At 35.3% G+C, this 16,305-nt stretch overlaps 2 protein-coding genes across 5 annotated transcripts; both read left to right on the top strand.

Moving 5' to 3' along the window:
• The first annotated feature begins 492 nt into the window (after positions 1 to 492).
• On the top strand, positions 493 to 5,748 carry LOC111366362 (zinc finger CCCH domain-containing protein 11-like). 4 transcript variants are annotated; one of them, XM_022987126.1, is made up of 8 exons: positions 493 to 829; positions 921 to 1,005; positions 1,285 to 1,425; positions 1,539 to 1,639; positions 2,834 to 3,022; positions 3,128 to 3,258; positions 3,359 to 3,458; positions 3,641 to 3,768. In XM_022987126.1, exons 4-8 carry the CDS (start codon positions 1,556 to 1,558, stop codon positions 3,722 to 3,724), a joined length of 588 nt encoding a protein of 195 aa, XP_022842894.1. In that variant the 5' UTR covers positions 493 to 829; positions 921 to 1,005; positions 1,285 to 1,425; positions 1,539 to 1,555; the 3' UTR covers positions 3,725 to 3,768. The 4 variants fall into 4 exon arrangements, with proteins under 4 accessions (XP_022842894.1, XP_022842895.1, XP_022842896.1 ...); XM_022987127.1 differs by lacking the exon at positions 3,641 to 3,768 and adding an exon at positions 3,991 to 4,504 and having other exon boundaries at positions 494 to 829; XM_022987128.1 differs by having other exon boundaries at positions 494 to 829; positions 3,587 to 3,701.
• Positions 5,749 to 7,730: 1,982 nt separating this feature from the next.
• On the top strand, positions 7,731 to 10,059 carry LOC111366364 (60S ribosomal protein L4-like). Its single transcript, XM_022987129.1, has 2 exons — positions 7,731 to 8,907; positions 9,650 to 10,059. Exons 1-2 carry the CDS (start codon positions 7,807 to 7,809, stop codon positions 9,761 to 9,763), a joined length of 1,215 nt encoding a protein of 404 aa, XP_022842897.1. The 5' UTR covers positions 7,731 to 7,806; the 3' UTR covers positions 9,764 to 10,059.
• Positions 10,060 to 16,305: the final 6,246 nt, after the last annotated feature.

The raw sequence follows: 16,305 nt of genomic DNA on the forward strand, positions 1-16,305 counted from the left end.
TCTAAAAGTTCAGTAAGTGTTTAAGTGCAATTTTAAGTCTAGCGAGTAAAACATGACAATGATGAAAGTTCGTTTAGTATCCAAAACAATTAATTCTTTAAACTCTGACTATGGCACTATCTAGTACACATTAATGTAAAAATAAGAATGAAAAATATAGTTGTTAGGGGTCCTCCACAAGAGATAGAAAATCAAATATGATGACTTAATGTGATAGATAACGATCATATTTTTCATTTTAATGAGCAAATAATAGAAAACAAATAGGGGCTATATATAATATTCTTGTCTTCTTTGATGGCATAAGGGGCTCCTTTTTGAACAGTTTGTTAATTAGAGATTATACATGTCAATAATTGAAAGGTTAGAGATCAATTTTGTTAAGAGATGAAAGTTGATAATTAGAATCGTTACTGCCAACTTTAACGTTTTTAAACTTAGACGCGCTTAAGGATTTTCGCAATTTAACAGCGGTTTCGAACCGTACAGTGACATGCCCTTCACCCAAACCAGCACTGTTCCGTCTGCACAATAATTTCCAACGCTCAATCAATTAGAAACCGCGAAATTCAAATCCATCAAGTTTAAGCTATCAATTTATTAATAATTTGTCAATAAATTATTTGATTAAGAATCATCGAGAATATTAGAGAAAAAAAAGCCTCCGAAGCAGCAATCGAAAGTGGATTTGGCGAAGAAGCAGAAGATAGTCGAGGACAAGACTTTCGGATTGAAGAACAAGAACAAGTCCAAGAATGTTCAGAAATACGTTCAATCCCTCAAACAATCCGTCCAGCCCAGGCCTGAACTCAGCAAAATCGACGCCAAGGTCGAATTACATTCATTGATTATGTATACCGGGATTACATTTGACTGTTCATCGATTGATTGCTTTTTTTTTTCGTGTGGGAAATTAATAGAAAAAGAAAGAGGAGGAGAAGGCAAAAGAGAAGGAGCTCAATGAATTGTTTAAAGTTGCAGTGAGTCAGCCCAAAGTTCCTCCTGGTAATTTCTCTAATTAGTTTTTCCTGTAGAATCTCCTCCTGTTCAATTAAAAAGTGGGCAGTGTTATATAAGCTCCGTGGTGCTCAGATAAGCATGTATATTGTGAATGCTGGTTATAGCTTTCCGCCCTTCTTTTTTAATTTATTGTTTCCCCAAGGGACTAGTTGGAAATATTGGATTCTAGAACTTCAGGATTGAAAATTTGTGATTATATCGTTATTTTGTCTATCTGAAATGTTGGTGTCTAAATTTTTGAGAATCAACATTTGACTTATCTAGGTGTTGATCCGAAGTCAATATTGTGCGAGTTCTACAAGACTGGTCAATGTGCCAAAGGTTTTAAGTGCAAGTGCTCTCACGATTTGAATGTTCAAAGGAAAGGAGAGAAGATCGATATTTGTAGTGATAAGCGCAATGAAGGTTAATAGTGGAAGTTCAAATTCTATCATCAAATCTCCAATTTGGTTACAATTTTTTTTTTCTCCCATAATTTTGATTTGTGTCTGTGAATCTCGTTTATTGGTTTCATAAAGAGAAAGAAACGGAAACAATGGAGGACTGGGATCAAGAAATGTTGGAGAAGGTTGTTCAGTCCAAGGGTCAGGAGTACAACAAGAATAAGCTTACCGATAGAGTAAGTCTTCATTAATGATTTCATTATGTTTTTCATTCATCTCAGGATTGTGATATAATTCTGTAACTGTATTTTTTTTTTCCGTAGCCAATCATTTGCTGTCGTTAACTACCATTGATATCTCTGTCTTCCTTTTTCTTTATGATTTTAACCAATCTGAATGAATTTTAAAGATACTACTTCTCCCGTCCCATTTAGATAGGCTGATTTTGTTTTTCACAATGATTAAGAAATCTTATTTAATGTTATTGAGAAAACAATTTTTGCCACAAACTTTCTAATTTATCCTTATTTATAATTGTACAATTTCAAGAATAAGCGGGAAAAATTGGTTATAATTATGCAATTAAATAAGGGTATTTTAGTAAATGACATGACAAAACAAAACATTCTCAATAAAGAAACAAAACTGTATAATTGGGATAAGAAAATAAGGAAAGTCAGTCTATGTAAATGGGACGGAGAGAGTATTAACTGGTTGGTAGTCGTAAATTTAGAAATTTCTTTTGCACAAGATAGAGACGTGTTGGAAGAGTACTTCTAATTTAAAGAGATGGCCAGGTTCCATTTTCTAATTCTGTTTTGCTTATATCTTGTTGCCCTAATCTAACTAGTAAGATAATGAAGAATGGAAGGGAAATATGATGTACCAATTCAGAATGTGGTCGACGGATGCTGTACATAGGAAAAAGTTAAGAGTTTGGGGGCGTGTAAGAGCAGGCCCCAAGTTCTTAGTGAATGTCATTTGACTTTGGAGCATCTTAATACACAACGTAGCAAACCGGTGTAAAATTTTAGGAGTTCGTATTATACATGTATTTAACAAAGAGAGAGCATGGATTTGATAGGAATTAGAGCATGACCAGTAATCGAATTGGCTTTCAACTGACTCGAGCAGATCTTGATACAATGACGGAGTACCCCCTGTATTTGCTATAGCAATGATACATATGCTAACGAGGAGCTATGTTCCGCATTTTGGGATGAAATGAAAGGTCATAAAGAAGGGAAAACTACATGAAAGGATTGAATTCTTGTATTCTCGTTCCAGGTGGCATCAATTGTATGGATTTGCACATGCTCTAATTTTCTTTTTTAAATTTTCCTTTTGTCTGTACTTCTGTCTGTTCGTATATCATGTTTTGGTACTTCAACCAATCTATTTCTTTTTGTTTCTACTAATATTTTTTGCAGGTATGTAAATACTTTTTGGAAGCAGTGGAGAAAAAACAGTATGGTTGGTTTTGGGTCTGCCCAAATGGTGGTAAAGACTGCCATTACAGGCACGCACTCCCTCCTGGATATGTTCTAAAATCTCAGATGAAGGCTCTGATAGAGGAGGAAGCTGACAAGATACCCATAGAGGAAGAGATAGAAAACCAGGTTAGTTTCGAACATTCTCCTATTACTTGTCTATTAGAATTATGTGAATTCATTCATATTAAATTTGTTTGCTAATAGGTTTATTATAATTTATTCCATTTTCAGCGTGCAAAGATAACTGCTACAACTCCTATGACTCCGGAGCTATTCATGCAATGGAAGAAGAAAAAGGTGGAAGAGCGAGAAGCCGGGTTGGCTGCACAGCGGGCAGAGAGAGCTAAGAATGACTGTATGAGGTACTGTTCAACTCTTCTTGAGTGAACACCCATATTGGATATATTTGCTTGTATGTCCGTATTGCATGACGTATTCACTTTATTTTGTTTCCTGTCCCAGTGGGCGTGAGCTATTTTTGTCAGATGCTAGCTTGTTTGTTGATGATGCTGAGGCCTATGACAAATACCGAAGAGAAGAAGAACCAGATGCAGAGCAAAAGGTGATCATTTTGGTATTTGCCTTGCTATGTTCCATCTAATATTACTTGGAGACTTAATGAACTTCTTTGGTCCTTAAAATTCTGTGATTGGCGAGTATGCTAAAATTTTGATTGCTTTAATTTCTTAGTATCTTTATGGTAGTGGGGAAATGTTAGTAACGAAAATCTTGGAACTCGAGTAGCTCATTTCAAGTTTGAAAAGGCCAGCCTGCTTGAAGAACCTGGCAAAAGTTGATAATAAAGACAAAAAAGGAAGAAACCTGTAGCATCTACACCCAAAACCTTGGAGGTGCCTCTGCCCCCGTGCCCCGGGGGGGGGGGGGGGGGGTTTGGGGGGGGGGGGGGGGTTTATTGGGGAGGGGCAGGTTCATGTACTGGATGGCGTGGCATTTGACATTGAAAATAATGTTGATAGTAATTCCCAAAGTTCGATGAATATTGTTTAATTGTTGATGGCATTCTAAGCATTTATTTTTGAAGGGGGCAACATTCGGATCCAATTCTCTTTCATTGTGGAGAGAACTCTTTGCAGGTTTTCCAACTTCATACGTGCTTCTTTGCCCAATGTAAACGAAGTCATCAGCCAAGATAGAGTACATGTAGTATGCATCATCATTTTGCTGAAATTTACAGCATGATTTAGCACTTCAGTTCATGATGCTTCACCCATAGAATTAGATGTTTCTATTATCAAACTTCTGTTCTCCAGTCCACGATAAGTAACACGGAGAACTTTTTTCCCCTTAGTCTCGTATTTGTCTCCAAGAGAATCCAATCTAATAGTTCACAACAAATTTCCTCCGAGTTTCATAATGCTCTTAGTTGTATTCTCTTGAAAACAGCTATGAGACTAAGGAAACAAACTTCAATCCTACTGCTCATCATGAAATAGTTACTAAAGTTTGGTAATAAAAATTCTAATTCTATGGTTCGTGCATGATTGACTGAAGCACCAAAGCAGCAAGTATATTTCAGTGAAACGCTGATGCATACTGCCTTGGATTATGTCGTGGTTAATTCCTTTGTTTCCATGAGGCAAAAAAGCATGGACAGAGAGTTGTCTCTTTGATGAAAGATCATTACCGGCTTGCAGTCTTGCACTATTCTTACATTTGGATCTTGTTCTAAAATTAGAATTAGTTCAATGCTCCAAATAGACTTGGAACTATGTTGGCGTTTCATTCTCTACACCTTACCAGTGGTGAAACATGTGGTCAGAATTATCATTCATATGGTGCCCGATAAATTCATTTCTGTTATTTCTTCCTTGGAAGGCTCTTAAACTGACATTTGCTTTAACGTAGAACTTTTTGTTCCACCCGAAATTTGAGTGTCTGAAGACTTGGTAAAATCCATCTTAAATATGAAGTCAAAACTTTCTTTCACAGATAGAGTTGAAGAAACCATGTTATGGCCAATTACATCTAATTTATGGTGTCGGTTTACTCCTTTTTTCTTTTTTTCTTCTATGGAGGTCACATTCTGTATCATGACTGAATCCAGAAAACAAAAAGATTTATCCTATTTCAGCGTGTTTCCATCCTTTTGTGACTATTTAAGCAATTTTTACATTTTTCAGGTTCAAATTGTTGGTTCATTTTTATGGCTCGTGATTGAGCAAAGTTGATGTTTTTCTTACGTAGTCTTAACTCTATAACTAGCCCTGCTATTCGGTTATTGCTTGGAGCCATTTCAGTAGTATTTGCTGACTTCTGTATCATCAATTTCAGGATGATAAAGGTTCCTCCATGGACGGGCCAAGTTCTTCCACAACAAATACACGTGATATCGAAGATGTTGCTGATGAAGATGACGACGATCTCGATATGGATGAGCTAAATGAACTGGAAGCTAGCCTGTCAAAAACAACATTACAAATCAAAGAACCAGGTGATCTGTGATCTGAAAAGGCAGATTATACTCTTTAAACCCATTTCTTACTCAAGACACTTGCTGTTTATGTGTATTCTCAACTGTGATCCCCTGCTAGAGTTACTCTCGGAGGAGAATAGTAGTGGCTCCTGTTGTCAACTGACTGCATCCTTAGTATATCTCTCAGACGAGTCGACAATCATTTCGATCTTTTTAGTCGGTAGTCGGTGCGACTTAGTTATAGATTTTAGCCAATTTTCACTAGTTATTGAAGTCGAGTCTTGGACATAATTGTTTAGCAGTCTTAAGGGGATGGGCGTTTTCTTTGTTTGAATGGGTTGTCTATGAACTTTGAGGATTTTTGCGTCTATTTGTCTCGATTAAAAATAATAATAAAATAATGAATTGAACGCGTTTAGTGCTTGCTATTTCCTCATTTTATGCTGAATTTCTTGCCATTACATCGAAGTATTCACCATTTACCGGTTGCATACTGTTAGATAATCACTTCTGTGAACTAATTTACTTATTATTTTTGAAATTAACTTTTACTTAATTATGAGGACGCGTAACTTTTTATTTAAAAAAAGTAATATATCTCTATAAAAAAATATTAAAAAGTAAAAGGTTTTATATAAAATAGGAGTAATGCTATACGTGATAATCACCGATTTATGTGGTAAATAATCACTTGAAAATTGTGTTACTTTTTAGTGAATCGAACGATGAATAAAGGAGCTCAATACCATGTAGCCTATGATCATCACTATCAACTATGAATTGCTAAAAATCCATTCAAAAATTTCCTATAATTCGACTGTGGAGAATTTCATTTTGGGATCTTCAAACTTTATCGAGCACATCACTTTAGTCTCTATTCATTTTTTTATTATTTTTTTTTATTATGTGAATTTTCGAACTTTCAATTAGGGTAGGTAGTTGTGGATCTTTAGAAATGGTTAACTTTTTCAATGCAATGCTATTTAACATTTGTATACGAGTCATTGAATCATTGCCACATAAGTTGGTGCTAAGCAATACTGATGATACATATGTCAAAGTTCACTTATATTTGAAACTCAAGAAAAGAGTTAAAAAGAAAAAGAAGAAAAACACTCGCCACATGTCTTAATTTCGATCATTCCCTCAAAAATAGAACGCAATAATAGCAAACCCGTGTCGGAATAGGCACACCACCCTGTTGCACGGACTTTTTATACTGCATTAAACTTATGCTGGCCAGGGGCCTATCGAATTGACTCGTTGAGTGGATAAGTTTCGTTTGATATAGATTCTTTGTCATGCTTCACTTTTCAGTTGGACTAAGTTAAGAGCAATCATGGTGAATCTTGATGAGACAATACCTAGCCCCCAAAGAGTTCCTCTATTTTGTAATGTTATTTCTCCTTTAATTGCCCACCAACGCCTGTGTTCTTATGATTCTCTTGCCTTTTCAGTCTCTGCATTTTTACAGGTATATATAACTTCACTCGTTTGCTGTATTCGATTGTTAAGATACTTTTGTGACGACGTTCATACCTTTGATAGAGAGTATTTTTGGGGGATTATTTATACCTAAATTATTTGCTGTTATAGGATGTACCATATGATTTTTTTTTATGCGTCGACCTCATTTCTATATTGTGCTAATTATTGCGGGATCTAAAATGGCTAGTGTTGAGCAAACTTTCAGAAACAGTGAATATACCGTCACACTCTGCATCGCAAATACGTAGATGCATGTAAAAATGTCTGATGCTTGATGCTAGTAGCTGGAGCGAAGTTATGTTGCCACTATAAGTAACTCTATTATAATTAATGACATTAATTGATAACATCCGAGGACGTGTGGTTTTTCGTTCATGCCTCCTGCTTCCTATCATGAAATTCCCATCGATAATTTCTCCTCACATTGTCAAACTACTTTCACTACAACGAAAATAACATTTTGCAACATGCAAAAGGCAACATTCAAGTAGTGAATGTTGTTGGACGTTGCGAAACGTTAACCAAAAGAAAAATTCCAAAAAATCAAATATATTATCCCTAAATTTTTCTTCTCCTCTCGTCTCTGCCTCAATCTTCGAGGAAATACCTGTAGATAGCCTAAATATAAGGGTGAATCTTAAGATTGGACCTGAAAAAATAATTATTTAAAGAATAGCTTTTGAATAATAATCTTTCCCAAAATACCTCTCATAGAGAATTTGCAACCAAAGTCCTTACAATGTATTGTTAAATTTGAATTTGTATATTTATATTATTGTATTTATGTACTATTGCCAAAAAATTTCCTTTCTCTGGAGGCCCATTAAAACCCAAATAGAGGCCCATTTTCTTAAAAGGGCTGCTAAACCCTCATTTCCTGTTCTCCTTATATATGAAACGAGAACTCAACCGAAACCCTATTTTTTCCATTATCGCGCACCAAATACGCATTGCCCGTATACCCCTCTCCCTTCCCCCCAACACACAAATGGCCGCCGCCGCCCGCCCCCTTGTCACCGTACAAGCCCTAGAGAATGATATGGCCACTGATGGAGCCTCCTTGCCCCTTCCTGATGTGATGAAGGCATCGATCCGCCCGGATATCGTGACATTTGTTCACGGTCAGATCTCCAAGAATGCCCGTCAGCCTTACGCCGTGTCCAAGCGCGCTGGCCACCAGACCTCTGCTGAGTCATGGGGTACTGGTCGTGCTGTGTCGCGTATCCCCCGTGTTCCTGGTGGTGGTACTCACCGTGCCGGACAGGGGGCCTTTGGAAACATGTGCCGTGGTGGTCGCATGTTTGCTCCTACCAAGATCTGGCGCCGCTGGCATCGGGCAGTGAATGTTACACAGAAACGTCATGCTGTGGTTTCTGCCATTGCCGCATCTGCTGTGCCTTCACTGGTACTTGCTCGTGGGCATAGGATTGAGGAGGTTCCTGAGTTGCCTCTTGTTGTTTCTGATTCAGTTGAGGCTCTGGAGAAGACAAATGCTGCTATTAAAATCCTTAAGCAAATTGGAGCTTATACTGATACTGAGAAGGCTAAGGATAGTCTTGGTATTCGCCCTGGAAAGGGTAAAATGCGCAACCGCCGCTACATTTCTAGGAAAGGCCCTCTGGTTGTTTACGGTACTGAGGGTGCAAAGCTCGTGAAGGCATTCCGTAATATTACTGGTGTTGAGGTAGCTCATGTGTCACGACTCAATCTTCTCAAACTGGCTCCTGGAGGTCATCTTGGGAGGTTCATAGTCTGGACCAAATCTGCTTTTGAGAAATTGGACGAGATTTACGGAAAATTCGATAAACCATCTGAGAAGAAGAATGGTTATGTCTTGCCTAGGGCGAAGATGGTAAATGCTGATTTGGCTAGGATCATTAACTCTGATGAGGTGCAGTCTGTGGTAAAACCGATCAAGAAGGAGATCAAGAGGGCTCCATTGAAGAAGAACCCGCTGAAGAATCTGAATGTGATGCTGAAGCTTAACCCATATGCTAAAGCTGCAAGGAGGATGGCTCTGTTGGCTGAGGCTCAGCGCGTGAAGGCTAAGCAGGAGAAGCTTGAAAAGAAGAGGAAGCAAATCACTAAGGTACTGCTGTCTTCACTTTTTATTTGATTATGGATGTTATTGACTAGTATGTCGATTGTGCTTGATTGAACATTTTAATTCTGATTTTATTCTCCTAATTATTTCTGCTGCAATGCATAATTTCTATTAGGTACACGATCTCTGATTATATCTTTTCCCACTGTAAATATGTCAATATAGTTTTAGAAAGTTGATTTTGAAGTTTTTCTTATCCTAAATGATTAAAATGCCGCGGCTACTAAGGAAACATTTCTGATGTGGATGAATAAGAAAACAAATGTATAAAAATGAATCAGTATAAAAAGGTCTAATTATGCTTGAATGAAGATATATCTGAAGATTGTGAATGAAGATAGTACCTAATACAAATTGAATTGCCTATATTGAATGTTAATGTTGATCGAGAGGAGATTGTGATGTTTCACTATTGATTTTCATTTTCTTTTAGAATTGGTAAGATGCTTTCTGTACTTTCACTTAACACTCCTAAATTCCAATATCTGCATATGAAATTTGGAATTAAACTTTGAATAAATTCGGCATACAATCATATAGATTTTGTTTTTTCTTCTTGTATTGCTGTGACTTGTGTGGCTTTGTACTCTAGTAATTAAGAAACTACTATAACTAAGCTCTGTGGACCTTTGCCTCACACAGTATGATACCCAGTTCATGTTTTACTTGTATCTCAAAATCATCTTACATCTTGCCTTCATTGTTTTCTGTTTGCTATCTTCTGCAGGAGGAGGCTTCTGCAATTAAGTCTGCAAGTAAGACATGGTACAAGACTATGATCTCAGATAGCGATTACACCGAATTTGAGAACTTCTCAAAGTGGTTGGGCGTCTCCCAGTGATTTATCTTTGTTTGAAGTCTCCTAGAACCTGTTTTGTTATCATTTGTTTGTTTTCTCCTGTTTTTTTCTGGATTTTAAGACATTAAGGCGATCATATTTGAGGGGAATTACAGCAATAACGTTTCTTCAATTAAGTTCTCGGACGATCCCTTCTTTATAATTTGGCGTCGTAGTTTATGGCTAGTTTGAGAAATTTTAGTTCAGGAATGTCAAAGGATTTTACATGTTATCTTATTCACGAACCGTTGTTTGCTAGCACTTCGCATTTTCGCAATCCAATTTTGGTTGTTTACTTATGTGATGAGTTTTTGGTTTGTTGTGCTTCTCCATTTTTGCCTGTTTATCTGCTTGTCTTTCTTTGTTTTTATTCAAAATATAACCTCGACCAATTGTCGAGATTAATGTTTATATTCCTTCAATTTAAGATCGTTTATATTATTCAACTGTTGGAGATTTGCACAAAATAAACAAAAAAAAAAAAAATTCAAATATTATTTTTCTTTTTTTGTTGGGTTGCTTATTTTTAATTATTATTTTTGTATCTTTATTTTCTTTTCGTTTGTTTATGTTAATCGAAACTATTGTAAGGATCGGGTATTCTAATAATTTCTAAAAGCTTGAACAGAAATAAGACTAATTTAAAATTAGGATAGGTACGCTGCAAGTTTGTCAAAGATTGATGAATTATGCAATTTATCTGAAAAATAACTAGGGTTTACTTATAATAAAAAATGGATCCTGTTGCATTATGAATGCAGCAGGCTGCATATAAAAAATGTTTATATAATTTTTCAAAATAATAAAAAAGAAATTGTTTACCATTTATAGATTGGATAAAAATATATATAGAACCTAAAATCCTAATTTGGGTAGTAATTTGTCTAAAAATCTTGATCCTAACCCTCAGAAATCATGACTAATTCCTACTTTGTTATTTCTCGTCTTACACTAGATTGTTGTATTTCAAAGGTTAGTACGTTTTAATCTTTACAATTTATGCTCTTTACGAATTAAGAAGTTCAGGCTAAGTTGATAAATAAAGTGTTCATTCTTTGCAATTCAAGTTTTTTATATTCTCACGTTGTTTACAAATTTAAGCAATTCTTGAAATTTTTTATAACGCGTGACAATTGAACTTGATGTATTCATAGATTGGGCTATGGTATATCTTTTTTGTTATCTCGAGTTCGTGATTTTTTTATTTTTTTTAAAATATAATTTTTCCTTTTTACTTAAACAAAGCAAGTTCAATACGTGGACTGCCATTTCTTGAAACTAATATAAGTATGTATCTTATTAGTATTTTTTATGTTAGCTCGTTTTAAAAGCAAAAGAATTTACGTATCGTCCATAATTAAATTATAGACTCTAACATGACTCATTTATGGATCGAATAAAATTTATTAATAAAAAAAATTCTTCTGAGACTGCAATTTATTTTTTTATGTTTTAACTTTTTCCTGTTTTCGTGGTTTTTATTCTCCACTGTTTTTTAGTCATATTGCATTTCTTAGCTTCTTGAAGATTTTTAGCTAATTTTCTCCATTGCACAAGTGTTGTCGAATAGTAAACGTGTTAGATATGTGTATCTAGGGACGGATGCAGAGAATTTGAATTAGGTGGCACAATCAAACTTTGTACAAATCGAATATTTTGTTCTTAATTTTTGAATGATTTATATTTGACTCAAAAAATGCAGATTTACATTAGAAAAATATTTTTTTATTAATTTTTGCTCATCAATTTCACATATTTGATTTTGAACAAACATTTTATTAATATTTTGCTCATCACAAGAAAATGTATAAAATTGTGTATTTGATTCAAACAATCAATTTAAGTAATCGAAATATTAATAATCAATCAAACAAATACAATTCGTTAAATATAAGTTAAATTTTATATAATCAATTTAGACACGTGTTATATACACAAATAGTAAATGAGAAAATGCAAATTTAGGTTCTAATTAGTTGAAATTTTGATTGAAAAGTTAAAATTTGTAGTAGATGTGATAATTGTAAAAAAATTATAAATAAATTTTAAAAAATTAGAAGGGTTAAAAATTTGGTAAAAGGCGTGAGGGAAAAAATACGATAGAGCAATGAAAAAGAGAGAAAATTCAAATTTATTGTGATTTTGCCTCTGGTTGATGGGGATCAAAGTTCGATTTTTACTAAAATTTTAAAAGTTAAGGAATCCATGAAATATGTTATTAAAACTAATTGATAACTTTAATTTAGATTAAAATTAAAATTTCAATCGATACCAAACAAGACTCTACCCAAAAAAAAAAAATGAAAAAAGGAAAATCTCAAAAGTTGGGGGGTCAAGTAACCCCCCAAGACCCCCGTTGGGTCCGCCCATGTGTGTATCAAAAGGGCCCATAAGGAAATATTTATTTATATAAAAATGTTATGGATGGAACCAAACTCAAATTGGAATCGAGGGTTTGAGTTTGGATTTGATTATAATAATTATAAGGACCTGAATGATTCTATTTATGAAATATTTAAAGTATAATGGATAGTTCTGGATATTCAAATATTTTGACCGATCCACTCGATGTCCAAGCCTAGTTGTAAGCCTTACGACAATAAAGGCTCGACCCTTCAAAGGGCTATATAGGACCCAAAGGAGGTCCATGCTACACCTAGGTTAATTCTTGTGGAGTTAGGGAGTATCGTATACTGTAACATGGGCCAATGTGGTGGATATATTGTGGATTTTGATAGAGCGTGTGATTTTTTATTATTTTTTTATGACGGGAGAACCTGCAGCCGCTATTCTTCGAGTGTGATTTTGGATTGAGGGATGATGGATGGAAGAGGTCCTCACTTGAGACAAATTATGGTGATGTGGCATTCCTTAAACATTGATTTTTAGGATAGAATGAAAGAGTTTTTACCCTGCGGCATAGCAATACGACCTTGTAACAGAAGATATGAATATGTATAATAAATAAAAGTTTAATTAGATATCTTTCTTTTTAAATATTTTCTAATTTAACATACCAAATAAGTTCTATGTGATTCCATCCTCCCGTTGATCGTTGATCAATTTCATCCTTATCGAGGGACCAAGTTGAGTTGAGTCGAGGTTTTTAGATACCCGAGCTCAATTCATGTTCATAAAACTAGACGCAGCTCGACTCTTTGGTTCGTAGGTCTCATTGGTCGAGTTGAACTGTCTACAAACTAACAAACCGACTCGTTTTTTAAAAAAATTAATAAAATAAGCTAAAATATGAGTTGATCCATGAGTCCAAAATAAACCAAATTGTGAAAAAGAATTCGAGCTTCATCTTAAGCATTATCACGAATCCATAAGTGTTATTACATAAGCAATGATGTCACCTGTTGGGTTTGTTGCGAGTCAAATTCATCCAGGGTCTGTGCAATTTGTGTGTATTCAACCTTGAAGATGTCTAAATAAGATTCATAGAGGAAAAACCAAATTAGCGGCGCTAGCTGGATGCTTGAGCGATGAGACGAAATTTGCTGCAGCAAGTTGTTGCTTGCTAGGCCCTTGAGCGCAGTGTCATTCCGAGTTTTTCTTTTTTATTCCAAGCATTTTGACTTAGTTTTCATTTTTAGAGCTATGATTAGGATTTGACATCTACTTTTTTTATATAGTTTGGCGTCTCTTCATAGTTAGAGTACGATTTTCCCTCATTATTACTTAGATTCTAATTATTGTAGGATACACAATATTGTTGTAATTTTCTTTCTCTATTATAGTTGAATAAAATTTCCAATTCTTTTGTCAAATTAAATTCTTATTTCTTGTGCTCTTGTTATTGTGATCAATATTTCATATCTGCCGTATAACTTCATTCTGCCTCGACATCACCTAATCATAAAAATTAATTTAGTGTAACCCACCAAATTTTAATTAACTGTGTAATATGATTTCTTCCTCATTTTCGACAAATCCAATTTAAGGTGCTAGGAGATTAAGAAAATTAATTGGGATTATCGTACCTTATTACTTCCAAATCTTCATGTAGTGAATATGTGAAAGGAATCCATTTATTTTAATATTGAAGCCTTCATCCAAGGAAATTATGTGTATAATTAATGGGAATATAATAATGCACTTGTTGTACTTATATTACAGTTAAGTGGAATTGCTATTCGCTGTCCTACTTTTATCTGCTTATTTTTATTTTAACCTATTTGCAATCCACGTTTCTTGAATTTAGTAGGTCTAAAAAATATAATTGATACATTTTAGCACCTTATAGTTCGTCATATCAAAATAAATATTTCTAGTAAAAAGTACAAGTTATTTTGAATTGTGAATTTACGTAGCAAGACATAGCTGATTGAATAACAAATATAACCATATTAGATTTCCAGCAGCACTAGGTGAACCGATAAAGTTGTGTTCTCCCCGAACAAGTGTACCTGACCATCGATCCAAGATTGGGATGGTCACCACCCGACCTATTGATCGGATATTTCCACCTGACCCTACTTGTTTAGGCTAAGGATATGACATCGTGCAGTACATCATGACCAGCACCATGGTCAAAGGGCTAAAGCCCCTTGTACAAAAATTTTGCTAGAGAACTCATATGAGTGGCCCCCATGTGGTGATAAAAAATTGGCAAAAAATTCACCCAACCACCATTGTTGTGAGAATTCTGGAGCACTTCTATGAAAAAATTTCTGTAGATCTAGCTCAATCTACGATCAAAGATCCACCCATGAAATATCACTCTAAGAGGTGATGTCCCATTGCCTTGCTCGCTCCCTCTTGTTGGGAACCAATCCCAGAGTCCTCCTACACAACTAAGAGTATTTTCAACATACTCTTTAAATATGAAATGTTTTATATTTTAAAAAATTAATCCTTAAAATCAAGCTCCAACAAACTTTTTAAATTAATATTTTAATTTAGATGCATTCAAAGTGATATAGAAAAATAATAAAATAATCTAAAGAAAAACTTGTTAAAAAAAATAAAGAAAAATGATAAATATTTTTGAGAGTCGTAAAGTTAAGTGTTAAAAATAAAAAAATTTGTTGGAGTACTTCGAAATTTCAATTCTCTAAATTTATAGATACCTTCCAAATGATAGAATATGTTCATTAAAAATAAAGAGTCTTATCTAATCTCCTTGGCATAAAAGTCTTCTTATTGTATTAGGATTTCTACTACTACAAACTAGAATAAGCCCATGTTTGGCCACCTTTAAAACTCTTCAATTTAATTTAAATTTTTCTCTATCCTACTTTTATCTACACAATTTTCTATAAAATAATATTACACACAAATAAAAAACTTTTCATTCTTTTACAATCATCAATTTTTTCAAAAATAACACTATTCCCCCATTTTAAACCTAAATAATGGGGGCCAAACGGGGGCTAAGTACGTGCCTTTTGTTCAAAATTTCATTAGGCTCTCATTGAGCAAATTCCAAATTTATGCGAGCCTTTCTATTCCCTTTCACCTAAGAAATCAGTTTCAGAGAATAGATGGAACAACCATCTCTCGCAAGACCCCTCAAGTTTAGCATCATCCACCTTTCCTCTCGAGACCCCTTTTTTTCCCCCTCTTAGGGCCTGCTTGGGAGTTTTTTTGCATTGATTTTGGGCGGTTTAAAATATTCAAAATTGGAATAGTATAAGGGAAAATTACCTAGAAACCTAGGTTTAAAGATCCCTTTTCAACACCAAGGGGATTAATTTTAAATTTCAACATTCAAGTGCTAATTATATTTTAATAATTATAATTAATAAAAAATTAATTAAACCTATTCTACGTAACACCCACCCACGCCACCCCCATTTCATTCCCAATTTCAAACCCTAACCATCTTTTATCTTCTCTCATCTTCTTTCTCTCTATCAATTTCTCTACAATCTCCCACCCATTCAACCATCTACTTTTTCGGCGCCACGAAGCATCACCGACCACCGCGGCGAAGGAACCGGCCATGACTTGTCTTGCGACGCCTCTATTTCTGTTCGAACCGGTGACCGTTGCTAGTAGCAGCGAGCGCTCGTTGCTGCTGCTAGCACCACTCGTCGCTGCTTGCAGAAGCAAGGATTTTTCTTGCAAGTTGTTAACACTGTGACAAAGGACCACGATTTCTCTTGCAAGTTGCGACACCTCTACTTCTACTCAAAGCGCTCGATGCCATAAATGAGGTTGTGCTGTGGACATGGGCAGAAGTGATGGAGTGGTAGCGACGAGTAATTCTCTCTCCAGCGGTGGTGAAGTGGTGGTGGTGGTGGTCATTTTGGTTGTAGTTCTCTCTTTTCAGATTTGGTATCTATGTCTTTCTTCATACATTTTTTTGCCTCTATGCAGGTGATGGTGGGTTGTTTGGTGGCTGTAGATTGAGGTATGTGTGGGTGGTGATGGTGGTGGAGGTGGTGGTAGTGGTAGTGGTACAAGTGTTACCTTATTGGTGGTGGCGGTGACGATGCATCTAAGGTTGTAGTGGTGCCTATTGTTGTTGGTTTTTATCGTCGGTGGTTGCGGTCGCATGGTGCAGGTCGTGGTGGTGGGTTTTGTTGGTAGTGTGG

The sequence above is a fragment of the Olea europaea genome, chromosome 17 (genome assembly GCF_002742605.1).
Source record: "Olea europaea var. sylvestris chromosome 17, O_europaea_v1, whole genome shotgun sequence".
Taxonomy (NCBI): domain Eukaryota; kingdom Viridiplantae; phylum Streptophyta; class Magnoliopsida; order Lamiales; family Oleaceae; genus Olea; species Olea europaea.

Bases quoted from the DNA above. Each gene is read 5' to 3' on its own strand.
- LOC111366362 (XM_022987125.1), top strand. From the start codon at position 1,556: ATGGAGGACTGGGATCAAGAAATGTTGGAGAAGGTTGTTCAGTCCAAG. The intron at 3,023-3,127 runs GTTAGTTTCGAA...TTCCATTTTCAG, and splicing joins AGGAAGAGATAGAAAACCAG to CGTGCAAAGATAACTGCTAC. The intron at 3,259-3,358 runs GTACTGTTCAAC...TTCCTGTCCCAG, and splicing joins GCTAAGAATGACTGTATGAG to TGGGCGTGAGCTATTTTTGT.
- LOC111366364 (XM_022987129.1), top strand. From the start codon at position 7,807: ATGGCCGCCGCCGCCCGCCCCCTTGTCACCGTACAAGCCCTAGAGAAT. The intron at 8,908-9,649 runs GTACTGCTGTCT...TATCTTCTGCAG, and splicing joins AGAGGAAGCAAATCACTAAG to GAGGAGGCTTCTGCAATTAA.